This window comes from Phodopus roborovskii, unplaced genomic scaffold (genome assembly GCF_943737965.1).
Source record: "Phodopus roborovskii unplaced genomic scaffold, PHOROB, whole genome shotgun sequence".
NCBI lineage: Eukaryota > Metazoa > Chordata > Mammalia > Rodentia > Cricetidae > Phodopus > Phodopus roborovskii.
In genome coordinates, this window is record NW_026125295.1 from 38,915,303 (window position 1) to 38,934,725 (window position 19,423).

A 19,423-nucleotide genomic window follows, 5' to 3' on the forward strand; every position below is an offset into this window, starting at 1 on the left:
CTGCCATATCACATAGCCGTGAGGCTTCAGCATCACAATGTTCTCCTAAGCAATGCTGTACTCACGGTCTCATAGCACACTGCCCCTGCAAAGTGCCTGATGATAAAACCTTCATCGTCTCTGAGGTTCCTGTGGACAGCCAGCTTAGACTTCCTGGGGATCTGAGAGAAAAGTACAGACATAAGTTACTATATTGCCAAAAAGACAGTCAGTCACTTTCCTTAGACAATCCCAGATGCAGAGGACCTAGAATAAAAAGAGAATTTTAATTCTTCATAATTACATGACTTTTAAACGTGTTTAAAGTGTTTGTGGAATCTAATCAACATTTTATTAAGTCTTCATGAAGAAAAATTGGTATAAGACCAAAACATATACACATGTACACCTGCCACACTGAAAGCACACACATGCATGCCTTCCACACACAAAACATACACATGTGTATACCTCCTACACATAAAACATACACATATGCATGCCTGCCACACATGAAACATATACTCACAGGCCTGTCACACTAAAAACACACACACATGCATGCCTGCCACACATAAAACATAAACATGCACACCTGCCAAACATAAAACACATACATATGCACACCTGTCACACACAAAACATATACACATTCATGCCTGTCACATACAAGACATATACACATGCACGGATGCCACACATAAGACAAGCACACACACCTGCCACACAAAAAACATAATACAAATACATACCTATATACATACGTGCTACAAACATATATATATGTGTGTGTGTGTATATATATGTATATACTTACATATATATGTATATATATGTATACATACATGTATATATATATATATACATACAAAATGCTACACACAAAATATTCACACATGGATAAATGTCCCATACAAAATACACAAACATGGATGAATGCCACGAACAAATCATACACACATTCAAGCCTGCCACACACAAAAACTTGGTTAAGAGTGCTTCCTGTTCTTCCAGAGGACTCGAGTTTGGTTTCTAGCACCTATGTCTGGTGGCCCAAAACCACTACAACTTTTTCTACACTTTTTCCTACACTCTGCAGATATTACCCTGATGTGCATATATCCATATATGTGAACATCCCCACATATTTATATAAAAATAATACCATAATACCCTGATGTGCACATGTCCACACACAGATGATAATAAGAATAAAACCTTTTTAAAAATAAAACTTTATTTGAAAGTAAACACAAAACACAGTTGCAATTTTGTGAAATTAACCACCCATCTCTAAAGCTCCATCTTCATGCTCATTATAGTCACTCAGGGGGTTTAAACCTCCCTTACCTCATGCTATTTGTATAGGATGATTCTCAAGTGTGTCCAGGAAGGAAACCATGAGGTCAGCACAAGGACACTTCTGGTGTCTCAAACCAACCATCCTGACATTTTATACAGTAAGCCTGAAACTACTTCAAAGAAACTATACCATTTTAAGACAGTAGCATTTAATTATAATATCATATATTGAATTATTTAAACTTTCCAAAATACTTTCACATATATAATCACAGCTGTCCCTAAAACTAATCCGTTTAAATTTGACAGATTATACCTTGGGACACAGGTCTGAGCTCTTAGAATAGAGAAAGGGCTATGACTCAGAAGCCAAAATGGAGGTTCTGCTGCCACACCACCTTGCCTGCCTCCTAAGCCACCACATCCTCACATGCCATCAGGGCCTGTCACTTACCTCCCTCGTCTGTCTCTCACCTACAGCATAAAGATACAAATAGGATTAAATAAAGTCATTCAGCTAAAAGCACAGGGACAATGAGAAGTGTTCTATGAATGGCCATCACATTTAGTTTAAAAAACAAAACAAACAAAATAAAAACAGCAAAACTAATGGCCTATGCAAATCGGGATTTATTGCTTTGTTCTTTGCTTGTTCTCCCTGAGAAAAGCGGCCAGGCCTCATTCCTGATGCATGCTTCTGGGATTATTCTGGTCCCAGTTATGTTGACTGAGATCAGCACTCTTGGTGAGGGAACCATGTGTCATAGACCATACATCAAACAGCCATAAACAAGCAAGACTGGGTACACAGCTTCAATATTACCAGAAGTTTTGTTGAGGATATATTGTTTGTTTGTTTCCACCAAAGTATTAAAAACAGGCTATGCACTGCGATGACTACCAGGGATAATGTAAGAACTGTAAGTCATTGGAAAAGAAGGCTCTGAGGGTTCAAACACAAGTTTTTCCTGCAAAACCACTGAATTTATCTTGCACTGATGTTTTGTCAATTATTTTTATGGGATTTTCAATTGTCTTTGCCTCTTTTTTTTAACATGTTAATGGGGTCTCTAGTCACATTTGGTGTGTGTATGCTTTGGCATTTGTTAACAATGAATACAAATGAGCATATATGTTACCAGTCATTTAAGCAGCTTGGCCCATCAAAGCAGTGACCATTACACAATTTCACAACTTCAAACACATGGTTAATGGAGGCATTTGCCAACTTGTACCCTGGTTAATGGAGGCATTTGCCAACTTGTACCCTGATTAATGGAGGCATTTGCTAACTTGTACCCTGATTAATGGAGGAATTTGCTAACTTGTACCCTGGTTAATGGAGGCATTTGCTAACTTATACCCTGGTTAATGGAGGCATTTGCTAACTTGTACCCTATGCCCTAAGCAACTCTAAGCAGTTTCTCTCATTTCTTTTTCTGTCTTCTTTGAGGGAAGTGGGGACAGCCCTGCTGCTATTCTCCTAGACATGAAGTAGCATCTCCGTTGGTGAGCAGAACTCAAGTCAGGCTTTTGAAACTTGGGTGAAGCTATGTCTGTACTGTCTCAGGAGATGACAGGTAAGTGGAGAGACAAGCACAGTTAGAGGGACACAGAAAACTGTTTCAACAGCCACAAATGCCAGGCTCACAGAAGAGCAGCTTCACGTTCACTGTCTTGGGACTCAAGAGCCAACAGCAGTTCAGCAACCTGGGTACTTGCTTCTATTGCTTGCCTTGTCTTGCCTTCCCTTTATACTACTTGATCTTCTCACCAATTCAGTATCATTTCCCTCTTTGGATGCATAAGCTACTACTGCACTTAGCTAAAGTTTGTCTGTCAAAGATGTATGTGTGCAAACACACACGCATACACACATGCATGCACCACACACATGTATGCACACACGCTACTATATACACACATGAACACACATACACGCACACTTTTATGGCCATCTATAGGGAATGTTTGCTGATTATAACCTAATTGTTCTAATCTTTGTATCGCTTTTGACTCCAGTTGTTAACAATATCTGAAATCTAGTACAGCTATTTGCTTAAAGAGTTCTCTTGCCAGCAGAAGCTCTAGTGTAGAATGGCAAACTCACAGTGAGGCGGAAATGGTCCTTGTGTTTCTGGTGAACAGCAGATGTAAAGTGCTGGTCACTCGGCTGTGGAAGACGGTTTTCTTCATCCAGGATGTCCAGGATTCCCACTAACTTCACCTCAATTAAATCTATTTCAAAATATCAAAACATTCACAATGTTTTGTGATGAAACAATGCTTTAAAGAATGTTTACTCGGGGAGGGGGCAGGAGGAGCAGTGGGAGGGAAAACTGGTTGGAATATAAAATGAAATCAAAAGATTAAAATATGGGGAAAAAAGAATGTTAACTCAGTTTCAAGAAGTATTTAGAAACAAGGTAAGAGTTAATCATGAACATATTCTATCGAAGGCTATAGGAGTATTAATTTCAAATATGATCATTTATTTAAAGGTAGTATCATAGCTTTTTTAATAATTTATTTGGTTTTACTGTCTTGCCTGCATGAATGTCTGTATGAAGGTGTTGGATCTCTTGGAACTCTTGTGACAGACAGTTGTGAGCTGCCATGTGCGTGCTAGAAATCAAACCCAGGTCCTCTAGAAAAACAGTCAGTGCTCTTAACCACTGAGCCACCACTCCAGCCCCAGTAATATCATAGTTTTAATACAAGTTTTAGAAAAACAATTTCATAAAGAAAGTAACCATTCAGCTCCTGCATCTGTGGCCTCAAGAATATCACAGAAGGGGGTGAGAGATTGTAAGAGCCAGAATGCCAGGAAATCTGCTGTGAGACTGTCTCTCCTAGAAATGGTTGCATAAACAAGACTGGAATAATGACAATATCAATAGACTCAGCAGGTTATATACATTTATGTGTGTGTAAGTGTTTGTGTGTATGTGTGTGTATGTGTGTGTGTGTGAGTGCACGCACATGTATAGATGCATGTGTATAATAATAATAAAGAAAAAGAGTCCATTAACTTGAAAGGGAGCATGGGAGGAGTGTGAAGGAAGGTAGCTGGGAAGGGCTGGATGCAGAAAAGGGAAGGGGAAAGTGATGTAACTCCATTTCAATCCAAAATATATTTTAAATGTTTTTCAAAGACAGTAATTGATATCATAAGCATTCTTTGTGTAAACTAGGGTAACAGACTAAGGATCCAGAACCACCCCCTTTTCCAGATGACATCTACATTCAAGCTCCAATAAAACGACACAAGTTTTTGCATACAGGGTTTCTTAATATCATGTTCAAAATCTGATTTTAAATTTTTCAAACATAATTTAATAACACGGAACTCAGCTGTGAATGAAAGTATTCCAGTAGGTACTAAATGAGACAGAGTGGGACAAGGGATTAACAGAAGGGGAGAAATTCCAGCAAGATTAACAACCTCACAGCCGAGGCCAAGAGATGAGAAAAGCCACAGTGGCTAAAGGATACTGAGTACACCAGGATAACACAGGAGAGTCTTTGAAAGGCTTCACTGATTTAAAGTAATACTGCTACTACACTGTTTTGTCAAAGTCTAGCATATGAGTTCTTGACTGGACTTTTCAACTCCCAGACTTGCCCAACACTTGACTTTAGAGATGGGGTGGGAAAGCAAAGGAAGAGGATGGGAGATAAGAGAGATGGCTCAGTGACTAAAAGGACCTGAGATCAATTCCCAGCACCCACACAGCAGCTGACAACTATCTTTAACTCCAGGCCCAGGGGATCAGATACACTCTTCTGGCATCTATGGACACCAGGCACAAATGTGGTTCACACATATACATTCAGGCAAAATATACACGCAAATAAATAAAGAAACAATATTCAAAGAGCTAGCTGGAGGGCAATGGGGTAAGGTTTCTTTGTTGATAAACTCAAAGGAAAGAAAAGGCCCTGTTCTACTGTGATTTAATATTAACTACATTTAACACGGAATGTCCAAAGCCAGCTTACAAACAGTGAGAGAAACAACCAATCCACAGAAGATGACAGGACCAAAAGCCCCAGGCAAACCACATACTTCATCACGGGAGATAATATAGCTCTCTGCTTGCTCTCTGAGTAGTGGACCTCCCCTCTTACCTAGTTCCCAGAACAGCCTTCTAACTACATAATACAATAAACAGAGATTTTTAGGAAAATTTCAACAAAGCTGCCTTCTCAGGAAAAGCAACTGGCAAGAAGTTTAAAGAAGTCCCCTCTCCAACACCACGGTCCCAAGTCCTACAAGTAGTGTTCAAACTACTGAACACAGAGGTGCTCCCAGCAAATACATTCATAGTCTCTCCCATAATTCCCAAGGGCAGAATAACAGTATCTATACCTATACAGTCCTGATTGTCCACGTAATGCACTTCATTAACACCCAGGCCCTCTTTCTGATACAGTTCTTGTTCCTGTAAATCAAATATTATACTCATTAATACATAAATACCATACAATGTAAAATGCCACCAGTATTGGGTGTTATTTGTACACAATAGTTACCAGTTAAAATGCAAAACCTTTACCAGCAGGTATAGCCCTAAATGGTTTCCTGAAGATGGATACAGTTTGCATGCTTGTAGCTAAACAGTAACATCAGAAAAATTAGTATGTAACTACAAATAGATGCAAAGACTTACAGCAAAATAATATATGTAATTAGGAAGAATAATACATCAATATTATCTCAATGAAATATGTTGTCTATATGTAAAGTCAGTATTTTCTTAAAGTAAGTTTTGAATATTTTCTGTCATATGAGTAATCTATACATTGAAATTAAGTTAATGTGTTCTAATATTTTTTTCCCTCAATGGTTAAATATTTCTTCTCACAACCTATATCAGGGAAGCTTCCTCACACACTAGAAGTCACTGTCAACTTGGACCCAATCTGGATTTGAAATCCATGTGTATACTTAAAGGACTGTAATAAAAGCAAACATAAATGAAGACAGTGAACCCTTTTTACATGGCTCCTATTTCTACATAGAGTGTGAGCCAGGCTGGTATGGAAGGGAAGCATTATAATATGTTAAAAAAACACACACACACACACAGCATGCATGTGTGATTTTACTGCAAAGGAAGGACTAATGCAGCTGAATAGAATGTAGATACTGTCATACAGGGAAATATTTGCATTACTCATTTTTTTTTATGCTACAACTGATTAAGTACAATCTATTCAAAAATGCAATGTGCCAAAAACCTTGCAAAGACAAAAACAATAAACTTCTAGGAATAGGGGGAAAGACAAAACACTGCATAGTTCAGCTCAAATACTATAGCAAATGAAGTACAGGATATGGGCCAACAGCCAGCAAAGGAGATTCAACCCTAGAGAAGTTGTGAAACTGCCTTCTTCATCTGGACAAAGAAGGGATTGGATATTAACTTTCCAGTCCCTCTGTTCTAGCATCTTCAAATCAGCAAAACCCATCCCAGATGGTACAGAGGAAGGAAAGCAAAGTTGTTGGTAAAAAAAAAATATTGGAGAATTCAGGTTTAAGGGAAGAAAATAATGAGCCTTGGAACAAATTAATTTATCCAAAGCTATCTTTGCTTTGAATAAACTATAAAGAATCCTAAAGTAACTTTTCTGAGTCTGTCTTTGTATTCTGAACATCACCCGTGCCCACAGTTATGTACTGAGAGCAGAGGAAGTTCCTTCCTGGAGAAGAAATGGCAGCCAGTCAAAGATAGGCTACTCAAAAGCAGTTTGTGTCACACACGATGGCACAGAAGAAAAAGTGTTATCCAGAGGTATCCCTGGCCAGTGGCAGCTCAAATGACTCCTGACTGATGGCTTTGCTGCATAGGTGGATAGAGGACAAGCGGATAGCACAGCAAACAGAAGCAGACACTGAGAAAAACAAGAGAGAGCAAGGCCCGAGATGAGAGTGGGAAGCTGTGGCAGAAATAGTAAATCAAGATGAAAAATAAAAGCTGAACTTACCAATCAAAGTCACTGGTAAGAAATTCCAGGCCCTCCCTTCACCAAAACTGCTCAGTACTCTTTCAAGGGCCCTACCCTTCAGCTGAGCAGTTAGCCCCTGCTGGACCACCCGCCACTTCAGTCAGACTCTATCATCTAGGATAATTGCAGTGTGACTGACTGTCTTCCCTAAGATTAGACAGCTTGATGCAGACCTTAAATTTCAATGATGATGTTACTCACCTCCTTCAGGATCCTCTCGTTAAAAAACTGCTGAAGTTTTTCATTGCAATAGTTAATACAGAATTGCTCAAAGCTGTTGTGCTCAAAGTACTCTGAAAACATCAAACAGAGCAGAGTTGTCACTGCCCAACAACAACACTCATTAATGTATCCCGGGACAAAATGCTGTTACTGTAGTCAACACTTTGATCTAAAATTGGGTTTACAAAACACATAAAAGCCTTTGTCTGTCCCCAAAATGTCCTTAACTCAAGACATACTTTGTCAGACTACACTTAGGTATCAGAAATACCTTGTTCTACCAGAAAAAAACAAAGATGTTCTACAGTGAAAAATAAAAACATTACAAGTCATTTCTTTCTAACATAAATTTCTAAAGCATGGGTACTAAAACAACTTAAAGTATAAATGTGATTTAAAATTCACATAGTTTAGGAGATTGTTTTTCCTGCTTATTCTGTTACCAAAAAAAAAAAAAAGCTATGATCGTAATGTGTCCCAAAATTAAGTGTTGGATTATGTCTAAGATGCATGAGACTACAATTTTACAATTTTACACTCTGGACATGTGTGCCATGCTTAAAAAATGTCTAAAGATCGTGATATCCTACAGGTGATGGGAGTTTTTGTTTCTGAACTAATTATCCTTAGCAAGAGCACTCAGCTTGTCTGTCTTTATTTCAGCTATACTCTAAGAAGATGGAACCCTCTCCACTGTAGCAGTTTAGATGAGCATGTTTTCATTTCAGCACTAATCCAATTCCTCTGGAAGCTTCGATGAAATGCAGACACGAAAGAATACAGAAAATATATCATGTGAGTCACAAGCAGAAAAGGTTTTGGATACTTCTTCACCTGGACTGTCAACTTGATTAGATTGGTAAGTACCTAGAAAATTGTTAGAGCACATCTCTGGTGTTTGCGACTGGGTTTCAGAGAGTGCTAGCAAACAGAAAGTCCTTCCCTGAATGTGAGAAGTACCATCGGGTCCAGGTGCAACAAGGGGTAAGGAATCAGAAATCTACCAAATATTGTCACATCCTCTCTCTCCTCCCCTTCCAACCTTTCCCCCTCCCCTTTGCCCTCTCCTTTCTCCTCCCTTCCTAGCCTTCAGGCTGTGAGCATCTCTGTTCCAACATGGTAGACTGAAAACTGAAACCTCAAGCCAGGACAAAGATCGCCTTCTTTTGCTTCTCCCTGGTATTTGGTCATAACAATGAGAAAGGCTAACACAATAGCTTTAGAGAGAATACTTTTATATTTGTAAAAAAAAAAAATGTCAAATACAAATTAACAAAGAAACAAATACTTACCAAAACCAGCAATATCCAGGACTCCAATAAAATAAGATGATGCTTCAAAAGGGAAACATTGATTCACTCTGTTAACCACATGATCAAAAAGATGGCTATAGACAGTCTTTGCCAGAGCATCTCGGGCATTGTTTGCTTGCTCCACTTTCAGAGGGACCCTACACGGAAAAAAAAAAAATATTCCAATGAAAAATCCTTAAAGGGACAGACTGAAAATAATGCCAAATACATAAAGTCATATGACACGTTGGCTATGAGGAACAGCTGCCAAGTTTCAGGTGAGCAAGAAGAGATAAAATAAGAACAAAATTACAAGAGACAAACTAAAACAATTAAAATTAGGCTAAAATATACTATTGGGAAAAAGTGACCTAAAAATCATTTTACCCATCTACACCTCATTTTACACTAATATATAAAAATTACTTAAAGAAATATTTTTTATTTTCTAAAATATGAAACAAATTATGTTTGATTCAGGAAAACTTTAAAGTCTGGTAACTTATTTAACTTAGAAAAAAATACTGACATCTGTGGAGAGAGACTCGCTAGGGCTCACTGAGCAGCCTGCCCATGGAAATTGATGGGCTCTAGACTGTGTGAAACCCTGTCTCAAAAGATGAGGTACAGAATGACTGAGAAAGATACCCATGTCAGCCTCTAGCCTCCACACACACTACAAAGGCATCAAGTGTACACACACTCTGTAGACAACCACCCTAACATGTGCAAACATCACACTCACACATACACCCACCCATCAGATAAGTGAATAAATACTTCCTAGAGTACAAGAAATTAAAAAAGAAACACTTGGTTAGAACCTCATTTTCTAACGCTTGCAATTTCCTCTAAATGAAAACTGAGTGTAAAGTGAAGCTCTGTTTCCTGGATATCCTATAAAGTGAGTTACACTTAGTAGGAGTGCAAGCACACACTATTTACATGGAAAACCACTTTTGAGGTAAAATGATCCATAGCCTAAAACAATCAAATGTCTTGATATTGACTCACATTTTTATGGCTTTGTGCAAAAGTAAACCTCACTTGCCTAATAAGTTCGATTTTTGTGTCATGCAGAATATCTGCAATAGACAACTCCAATCTGTGCAAATCCCCATTTATTTGGGCGGTGAACCGCAGGCATTGGAAGCACAGATTTTTCACCTATCAAGCACAGCTTGAACATTAAAATGGGAAGAATGAATGATGCCCAGGCATTGACTTCAACTCTGTGCTTTCAAAATACACATGTTTTTCCTTGACAAACCACAATGCAGGAGCAATGAGTAAGGACTCACTTTATAACAGTTCCTTTGGTGCCCCCTGCTGTGGTGAGCATGACTCTCGTGGTTAAACTGACTCGAAGATCATCTTGGTCCAACCCCAGCAATTCAGCACAATATTCCAATGACGGGGTGGATTTGTTCTTCAGATTGCAGCCACCTAATAGAAACGTTTCAATGTGAAATTAATAGGCACCCAATAAGCAAGATATTCTGGGTTCGTTTCTTAGAATTTTCTTCACTTATGTAATATTATGGGTGAGGCTCATTTCTAACTTTCAAACCCAGCTCACTTTTTTCTATCCTTGCTGGATAGTCCTACTAACAAGTCCAATAGAAAACCCTAATCCAGGTCAAATCTATAATGTTAGAGACCCTTCCCACCAGCAGATTCACGTAGTTTCTGTTATCTGCTGCCCACTGAGGCAAAACTATTCTGGGAATTTCCAGAAATAAATAATTCCTAAGTTTTAACTTCTGCATTCTTCTGAACAGTGTGACAGAGTCTCCTGCCATCCTGCCAGGACCATAATCCCTTTCTCTGACATATCTACACTAAAATTACACAAAAAAGTGACCACCAGGCACCCATTAGTTTACTTAAATATTTCTTCCTTTTTACCATATTACAGCACTTCTTACAAGAGTGGGGTACCTCAACATAAGGAATTTTTTTTTTAATCTTGGAAAGGCAAAAACTGTAAAATAATATAAAGCATTCATGTAACTCCCTAAAATGTCCTCTATATATATTTTTATTACTGTTATATTATTTATTGTGATATTATTATTGTTATGGCATACATATTTGTTACATGGGATTTTTTTTCTGACTATAAAGCATTATCTTTATTATGGCATAATGCTATACAGACATGGGATTTTTTTTAAACATAGGCAATCCTAACATGTTTTTTCTAAACTTCCACTAAATAAAACAGTTTTATAACACAAAGTACTGAGTTTCTGTGCAAGTCACTATGACAATGCAAAGCTGAATTTTCTAGGAAGAAAAAAAAAAGAATGCCTCATTTTTAATTAGCAGGGAATGACTTGGATACATGGGAAGTCACAGGGGAAATTTAAATTATTTAAATTATTTAAATTATTGTGAATTATTTAGCCTCTCCCAAAGTTCCCTTCCTGTAACAATGCTAAAATGCAAACAAAATATACTGTAATATATTTTCAAAGGAAAATTTTCTTCTTTTTTTAAAAAAAACTCTAAAGATTATTACTGCATATTCCAAGTACCTAATTTTAATGCATCTTCATTTCAATGAATAATAGTTTATTCTTTGATTTATTCTCTTACTCTCTGTCAAACACCACTATTCAAAATATCTTGTAAATGCTTATCTCATTGACATCTCTTCTCATGCCTTGGGGGCTACTATCTCTTTATAGTGAGGAAATGAAGGCACAGAATGGACAAGGTCATACAAGCAGATAGCACATGATGAAACAATTCGATTGATGGGCATGTGTTCATCCATTACACTGTGTTATGCCTAACATTGACTTCACAGATCACAGGACAATAGATCTAAAAGTCACTGAAGACTGTCTTCCTTAGTCTGATCACTCATGGATGACAAGGCTCAGTGGCCCGAAGGTAATCAGAGACAATTATGACAATCTCCTGAGCTAGTCAAATGTGAGAACAACCAGGCTCTCAAGTCTATTACTTTATTAGTAGCCATGCTCAGTACCACTATGTAGGTTTCATATCTGCAAAACACAGATACCTCCGATCTCATCATTTTTGTTTCAATTATGATTATTAAGGATCTTATGCATTGAAGACACCCCTACCCGGTGCTTGGGATCAAATGTAGGACTTCAAAAAGGCTAAGCAAAGCTGGGTATCATGTTATATACCTGTAATCCCAGAACTAGGGAGGTGGAGGCTGGAAGGTCACTTTGAGGCCAGCCTAGGGCTGTATGAGACCTGTCTCCAAAAGGGTGAGAGAGGTTGCTGGAGAGGTAACTCCGCGATTAAGAGCACTTTCTGTTCTCCAGAGAACCTGAGTTCAGTTTCCAGCACCCACAAAGTGGCTGGCTCGTAACTGCAAAAATTCCAATTCTAAAGGATCTGACACCCTCTTATGGCTTTTATGGGTACCAGGCACACATGTAGTGTGCATATACTCATACATTTATTTAAACACACACACACTTCAAATTTTAAAAAGAGGGAGAGAGAGAAACAGATGAGAGGAGGGGAAGTACTCCATCCCCACAGAGGTAATCTGGAGCCCAACACATTGTTTCTGGAATAGCCTTTCTTCTTTCTCTGAGGCCCCCTTACTATCACTAGGAATTGCACTTTTTAAAAGCACTTACAGATTAATTATCTCATTTTCTAAATGATACACCTGTAGGCTCTGACACCAAATCCCATAGTATTGGCTGCTGTATTAAGGGATGCTTCAGACTCTTAATGCACCCTTGCTGTAAGTTTTTAAAAAAGTTAAATGTATTAATGCAGGGCTAGTAAATGTTTTCTTCTGAGGGAGCAGGGAGTAAATATTTTTGGTTTCAGAGGGCAAGGTCTCCAAAGAGCACAGCTTTGCCACTGAAGCACTCATACTGGCATAAACAATACGTAGACCATGGAAGAAGCTCTATTCCCCTAAAATCTTATTTACAAAAACAGGTGATGGGCTGGATTTATCAATTCTATATTCAGGTATCAAATCTGCAATTATATATAAAGTCTTACTGTTTGCATAAGAAATGAAAACATTAAAACTGAAAACTTACTATCTTGGTTGAATTTAAATATTTTTCACCTTCCATAAGAATGAGACTTCCATTTTTATCTCCCACTAAAGAATAGACTGCTGTATATTAAATTATCCCCATTAACTAATTCAAGTTTAGATCTACAAAACAGAAAAAGTAAAAACAGATACTAACAGATAAGAGAATTATTTCTTTAACTATTAAAAGTACATCATTACCTGGAAAAAGATTTTAAGTACAAACCACATAATCACAAACTAATTTGTTCAAAATGATTTCTTTATCTGACAAATCACCATGTAACAGTATCCCAGAAATTTGTTGTAATTTCAACAAACTACACACAAATGACTGAATATTCATATTGCTAGGAGGTGACAAACATTATACTCAATTTAATTCTTTAGTTAAAAACTTAAAGAAACAAACCTGAAGTGCTTCCAGCTTCCTCAAAATCAATATTTCCAAGGTGCAGGACACCAGCTACGACCCGAAACAGATCAAGCTTTTCTTCATCATCCAAACCAATCTTTTTCATGGCTGTACACATCCTAATAAAATCTCCATGGTCATCTAAGAGAGGATCTTTCAAGGAACCTGCCTTAACATACTATAAAACAAGAGGGTATCAACTCACTGGTCTTTATGTGATTCAAGTAAACTAAAAGCTACAACAGTAGGTCTGTTAATGCAATTATCTAACATGCAAAAAATAAAATCTATCCACAGAAAAACTTAAACATTTGAACACATTTAAAAACAGAATGGTATATAAAGAGTATGCAAGAGCTCTCTGTACTATTTCTTACAACTTCATGTGAACCTACAATTCTTTCAATAAAAAACTTTAATTAAAACAGTAGGAAAAGAGGTTTTAAAGTATGATGCTAACTATAAAGTATTTTGAGTCTAGGATGTTAGATAAATACAAATTAGTGAAAAAGGAAAGAATGGCTGGCTGAAATGAAGCAACAGCCTCAGATCAAAAAGAAAAAATAGTAATGTATGTGTTCACTCATCTGACTCTGTTAATCCATAACTATACAGTGAGAAATGTTCCATGATAACGCATGTAGGTTACAAATATATGCTATTTTGTCAATTAAAAATAAACATGAAAAAACAGGACAAGTAAAAAGAATTGTAATAAAGAATTTAATGTGCCAATAAGCATGGCACCAGGTTAACTACTGACAATTACATCACATAAACAGAAGCAAATCCAGACAAGGTAACATCATCTCCATGGCCTAACAAATAGTCCTGTAACTTTTCTATGTTGTATGTATGAGATGAGGTGAATTACTACGCAATAGGGTAACTCCAGGAATCCATGCAATGGCTTTCTGGACTTAAAAAACAAAAGTGAGAGGCAGAGAAATCTGTTTTCTCTCCTAGAAAAAAATTTGTCCCTCAGAAAGTGAAGAAAGTTAGGCCTGCAAAGCAAAAAGAAATAACAAAAAGAGACATTACTGGACACAGAAAAACTGAACTAGGAATTTTCCAGAACTTGAGCATTAAAAGCTAAAGCTAAAATGAGGGAACTCAGCATCAGAATTAATGAGGATTAAAGCTGTCTGATGTTTTCTTCTCCCAGCATGCAACTGCTTCTCATCTCCCAGCATGCAACCATTTCTCCAGTTAACAGTCTGCCTGCTTTTCAAAAGATGCTTTAAATATCTGGTTCTGTGTTAGATTTCCGGAAAATGTCTAGGAAATGAAATTCTGTTTTACTCTTTAAAAGAAGCAAAAGCAACAATCACATGCAAAGTTTAAAGAAACATCATGCAGAATTTTTAGTCTTGCAGCTGAGCATCTGCAGCATTTAAATGCTGTTTTCTAATCAAATCTTCATGAATGTATTGGCTTCACAGCAGACTGAAAATACTGCATTCTTCTAAAATCTGCACACATCATAAAGATACCCAGACAGAATGAAGCAAAGGGTTTAATTAGTCAAAATGATCACCTCGTCCTCCTGACAAAGAAGACATAAAAAGTAATTTAGATATATTAATTCACTGTTCACCTTTACATATTATATACATGCACATTCTCTTTCAGTGATGTAAGATTTCTGATAAAGCATTCTCGCTCTAAAATATGGAAACTGCCCTCACTCAGCACAGTGCATTCTGTACCTTGGAGGCTAAGCATCGGCTTTCTCTTCTCTCTACTGCTGTTTCCCATGAGTTTGCATTTTTTATTGTTTTCCCTACAGGACCACTGCAATTGTCCTGGATGTGTTTTGATTATCTTAATGGAAAGACTATAACACATATTTTGATGGTATGTTATGAAAACATAGTCTTTTTAAGACATAGTAAATGATGTAATAAATGTTGATGTTGCTTCCAAAAATCTTGGCCATGGCTATAACATAAAATTTACACAGAACTCAGATATGACATGCAAAGTATCAAATTAAACAACTATTAACTGCAGTTTCATGTGCTCATAATTTGAAATGAGAATTTTATTTTCTTTCTATACATTTACATTAATGTATTATATATATAATTTATCTTACGTAGTCTGAGTAAAATCAAAACATCTGATTGTTGAAAGAGAAAACCATTAAAAACTGCTAACAGTAAAGTTATTCAACTGACATAATTTTTTTAAAATAATAGAGTCAAGATTGACTAGTACCAATAACTAATCCTGATTTAGTTTTTGTAACTTAAATGTGTTGTTGAGATACAATACATCTGATTACTTGAATTCTGTGGGTTAAAATTTATAATAGTTTAAAATTCTTAAACATTTTATATTTTTAAAATAATAATTACATAATTCTTAGATTATTTAGTCAGGCCAAAATGTATAAAACTGCATAATATATTCCAGACATATGGTTGATACAGCAAAATTATATGTGACCAGCCTTTCACAAAGATGCTTAAGGTATTTACTGTCTATTTCAACTCTTTTTTGGTAGACAACAAACTCAAATGCATACAGTATGCTTTCTATTGTTGTTCCTCCAAAGGCTCATTCGTGAAAGACTTGATTCCCAATGCAGCAGTACTCAGAGGAGTGGCTTCAGGAAAGTAATTGGATCATGGAGACGCTGACCTCACCAACAGATGGGCTCAAAATGTGATGGGCTATTAAGAGGTAATGGAAAGTTGGCCGACCAATCTAGGGATCTTGGGGTCTTTACCTTGTCCCTGAAAAACATCCCCTCTCTTTCCTTTCCTCCACTTTGCCTCCCACTCACCTCTGGCCACCATGAGGTGAGCAGTTTTACCTAACAAACTGTCCTCTGCTGTGAATTATTCCTCACCATGGCCCAGAATTATGGAGACCACTAACTGTGGAATACTACTTTAATTGTGTAAAGGTGTGTTGTGTTCTTTTACACTGCATTTGTTTAATTATGTAAAGATGTGTTGCTGTTTCACCTTGCCTGTATAAGGCACCTGATTGGTCTAATCAAAACCTGAATGGCCAATAGCAAAGTAGTAGAGGGATAAGTGGGGCTGGTAGGCAGAGAGAAGTAGAAGGAGTCTAGTTGAGGGAAGAGAGAGAACAAAAGACAAAGAGAGGGAAATGCTCACCCCGGGACTGCCAGCTAGGTAGCTGCTAGCCAGCCAGATATAGAGTAGGACACACAGAATAAAAGAAAGGTAAAAAAGCCCCTGGGCAAAATGTAGATGGAGAGAAACAGGTTAATTTAAGTTAAAAGAGCTAGAGGGACAAGCATAAGCTAAGGCCAAGAATTCATAACTAATTGGTGGCCCAAAGAAAACAACCATGAACTGAAATGTAAAATCATGAGCAAAAATTAATCTTTCCCACTTCAAAATTATTTTCTTATGTATTTTGTCACAGCAGTGGAATGCTTACTAATAATTATACTTAATAACTAACATCAGAGTAAGCTGCTAAAATATGATGATTCTTCAGCAATTTCATAGCATAGAAATTCAGAAAAGAACATGAGAAAAGCAATGCATTTGGGCCCAAGGAGAATGAGAGCCTGCTGTTCTATATATATGACAGAGGTTTAAAACGTCACTTTACAAGAGAGTCTTGTATCATAATGTGATTTTGAAACATAAACCTGAAAGCAAGAAGTTCCAAAACAAAGACATATCCATCAACAATATTTTTACATTAAAGATTTTAAGTAAAAAAGTCATCTATTATACCTCAGGACTTTTTCGGTTCTGTAAAATCTGCTTGTCAGTTTCTTTGTTAGCGAAGTACCTAGTGCAGCCTCGGTTTAAGTACTAAGAAAAGAATTGATGATACAATTAACATAGGATACGATAGGAAAGAACATGACTACATAGTGAATTCAAGTTCAGCCTGAGCTACATAATGAATCTCTGCCTGAGCAAAGAAAAACTAGAACCATGAAGGTGAAACTTGGTGACCCAAGATTAACCAAAGTATGCACAAGGCCCCTGGGTTAATCTCAAGAACTGCAAAAACATTAAAGATCTAGGAAAGAGTTTCATTTTCCAGCTGAGAATCACAAATCCAAAACTACAAAGACCCAGACTTTGAAGAGTTTGAGATTTTGGGTTTTCATTTAGAGATATTGAAGTCATGATACACTTACAAATAAATCTCACTAGAGGTCTTGTCAGCAAGACTATAATCCCCCCACTCCCACCCCGAGACAGGGTTTCTCTGTATTGCTTTGGAGCCTGTCCTGGAACTAGCTCTGGAGACCAGTCTCCCAAATGCTGGGATTAAAAGTGTGTGCCACCAGCGCCTGGCTGCAAGACTATAATTCTAACACATCATCTAGTTACATCTCAGGTAGCCACAGTAGTGAGGGGGCATTGATACCTTAGCCTCTTCTGAACAGTAGATACCTAAGTTTTCAAACCCTTTAAAACAACATCACACTTGTACATGATCTGCAAACATACAGCCTATCAAATAGTTCAAACTACATGGAAATTATTTATAATCCTTTCTACAATGTTAGTACTCTGTGAAGGAATATTATTCCTTGTTGTTTAGTAAAAAATAATAGGAAAGAACTAATACATGCTCAGTATAGATGTATTCTTACTCATCCCCAATATTCACTTCATGATTAATTAAGCCTGACATATAAAATCTACAGAATTAGAAAGCCCATCATACTTCATTTAATGTAAGTTATATACAAATACAACTAGAGATCAAAATACAGTGAGTTTTAGCACTGAAAGGGTAAACAATTTGCAAACCTCATATAAAACCTATTTTCCTTCAACCTACCCGAAAATTATCTGGGGAACTCAAGTGAAGCTTCTCCCTAATGTCTTCTGAAGCCCCAGCACACAACCTGTAAAAAATATGATAATTCCGCTCCTCCTTGCCTTGAACACAGATCCTAGACTTCTCTAGAAGATAATGAGAAACAAATCCTCCAACAACTGAACTCTAAAAGACAAAATAGAAAATACATTTTTTGCATCTATGGGATTGAAATATAACTTAATGTTAGTTTAATCTTTTCTAATAACCATTTGCTTATCAAGAAAGTTAAAATGTTTATCAGATATCATAAAGAAATAGCTAAGATGTAAGCACTACATATTTCTACAACTCATCCTTTATTTTAAAAACTGTATCTGGTCTCCATCCTGATCCCTTCTAGATTTTGAGCCTCTGCAGAATGAGAACTGACTTTGCAGTTAGCCCAGTGTTCACAGCAGCCCACAGACAGTTGCTGAAGACTGCCATCACACTCACTTCATGCTGAGAAGACACTAACTGCTATGATTTGATCGTTACAGACTATACAGATCCACTACGTATCATGTGTGCCCCATGAACATGTACATGATTACATGTTATCAAAACAATGAAAGAATGAAGTATGAGAAAAAATAACTACAATGCTATGGTTGATAATGCTGTCAACTCCAATATTTTGATTTAAACTGAATAGAAATTCTGAAGTCACTGTAAATACAAACACACACACAATAATAATTACAATAATAACGATAATCTTAAAAAGAACTGTACTAATTCCAATTCTAATAAGACCCTTATACTTACCACAAACACTCCCCAAATGTATCCCAAAAGCAACTTTCATTTACCTTTTCATTGAAGTGAATTTCCACAAATTTTCCAAATCGACTGCTATTATTATTACGAACAGTCTTGGCATTTCCAAAGGCTTCTAAAAGTGGGTTAGCTATTGAAAAGGAAATGAAAGTACTTCATCAAAAATCATAAGAAAGACATGAAGATAAACTATAAAGCAATATACATATTATATCTTCATAAGGGAAAATTTGGGGAAAGTGATGGAATAGTTGCTTTTAGAAATATTAGGATAGAAGGATGATCAAGTAATGTCAAATTCCACAAGTGTGAAATGTTTATCCACTGTCTTGGTTTTACTTTTGATTGACAAGTGGACAGGATCTAGAGTCATCTGTAAGGCAATCCTCTCATGCAAAGAAAGATAATAGGTTAATAATAGATCAGTATAGAGGTAATATCTGAGCAAAGATTTATAAGAGATGGAAATTCTCTTCCACTGGGAGGAAAGCACTGTAGATCACAGATAAGATTCTTCTAAGTTAATTTCAGAGGTACCCAATATTAAAAAGTAAA

General features: G+C 36.8%; 1 protein-coding gene across 6 annotated transcripts in view; it reads right to left on the bottom strand.

Annotated features, from left to right (window-relative positions):
* Myo6 (myosin VI) overlaps positions 1-19,423 on the bottom strand; it is a 121,062-nt gene that overhangs the window by 35,693 nt on the left and 65,946 nt on the right. For all 6 annotated transcript variants that reach the window (XM_051173118.1, XM_051173110.1, XM_051173102.1 and 3 more), the window contains exons 8-17: positions 18,901-18,998; positions 18,068-18,232; positions 16,999-17,079; positions 13,271-13,451; positions 10,109-10,253; positions 8,808-8,965; positions 7,495-7,586; positions 5,654-5,726; positions 3,392-3,519; positions 66-161 (exon numbers count right to left, since the gene is read on the bottom strand). In XM_051173118.1, coding sequence (XP_051029075.1) covers positions 66-161; positions 3,392-3,519; positions 5,654-5,726; positions 7,495-7,586; positions 8,808-8,965; positions 10,109-10,253; positions 13,271-13,451; positions 16,999-17,079; positions 18,068-18,232; positions 18,901-18,998 — 1,217 coding nt within the window. The remainder of the gene's footprint in view (positions 1-65; positions 162-3,391; positions 3,520-5,653; positions 5,727-7,494; positions 7,587-8,807; positions 8,966-10,108; positions 10,254-13,270; positions 13,452-16,998; positions 17,080-18,067; positions 18,233-18,900; positions 18,999-19,423) is intronic.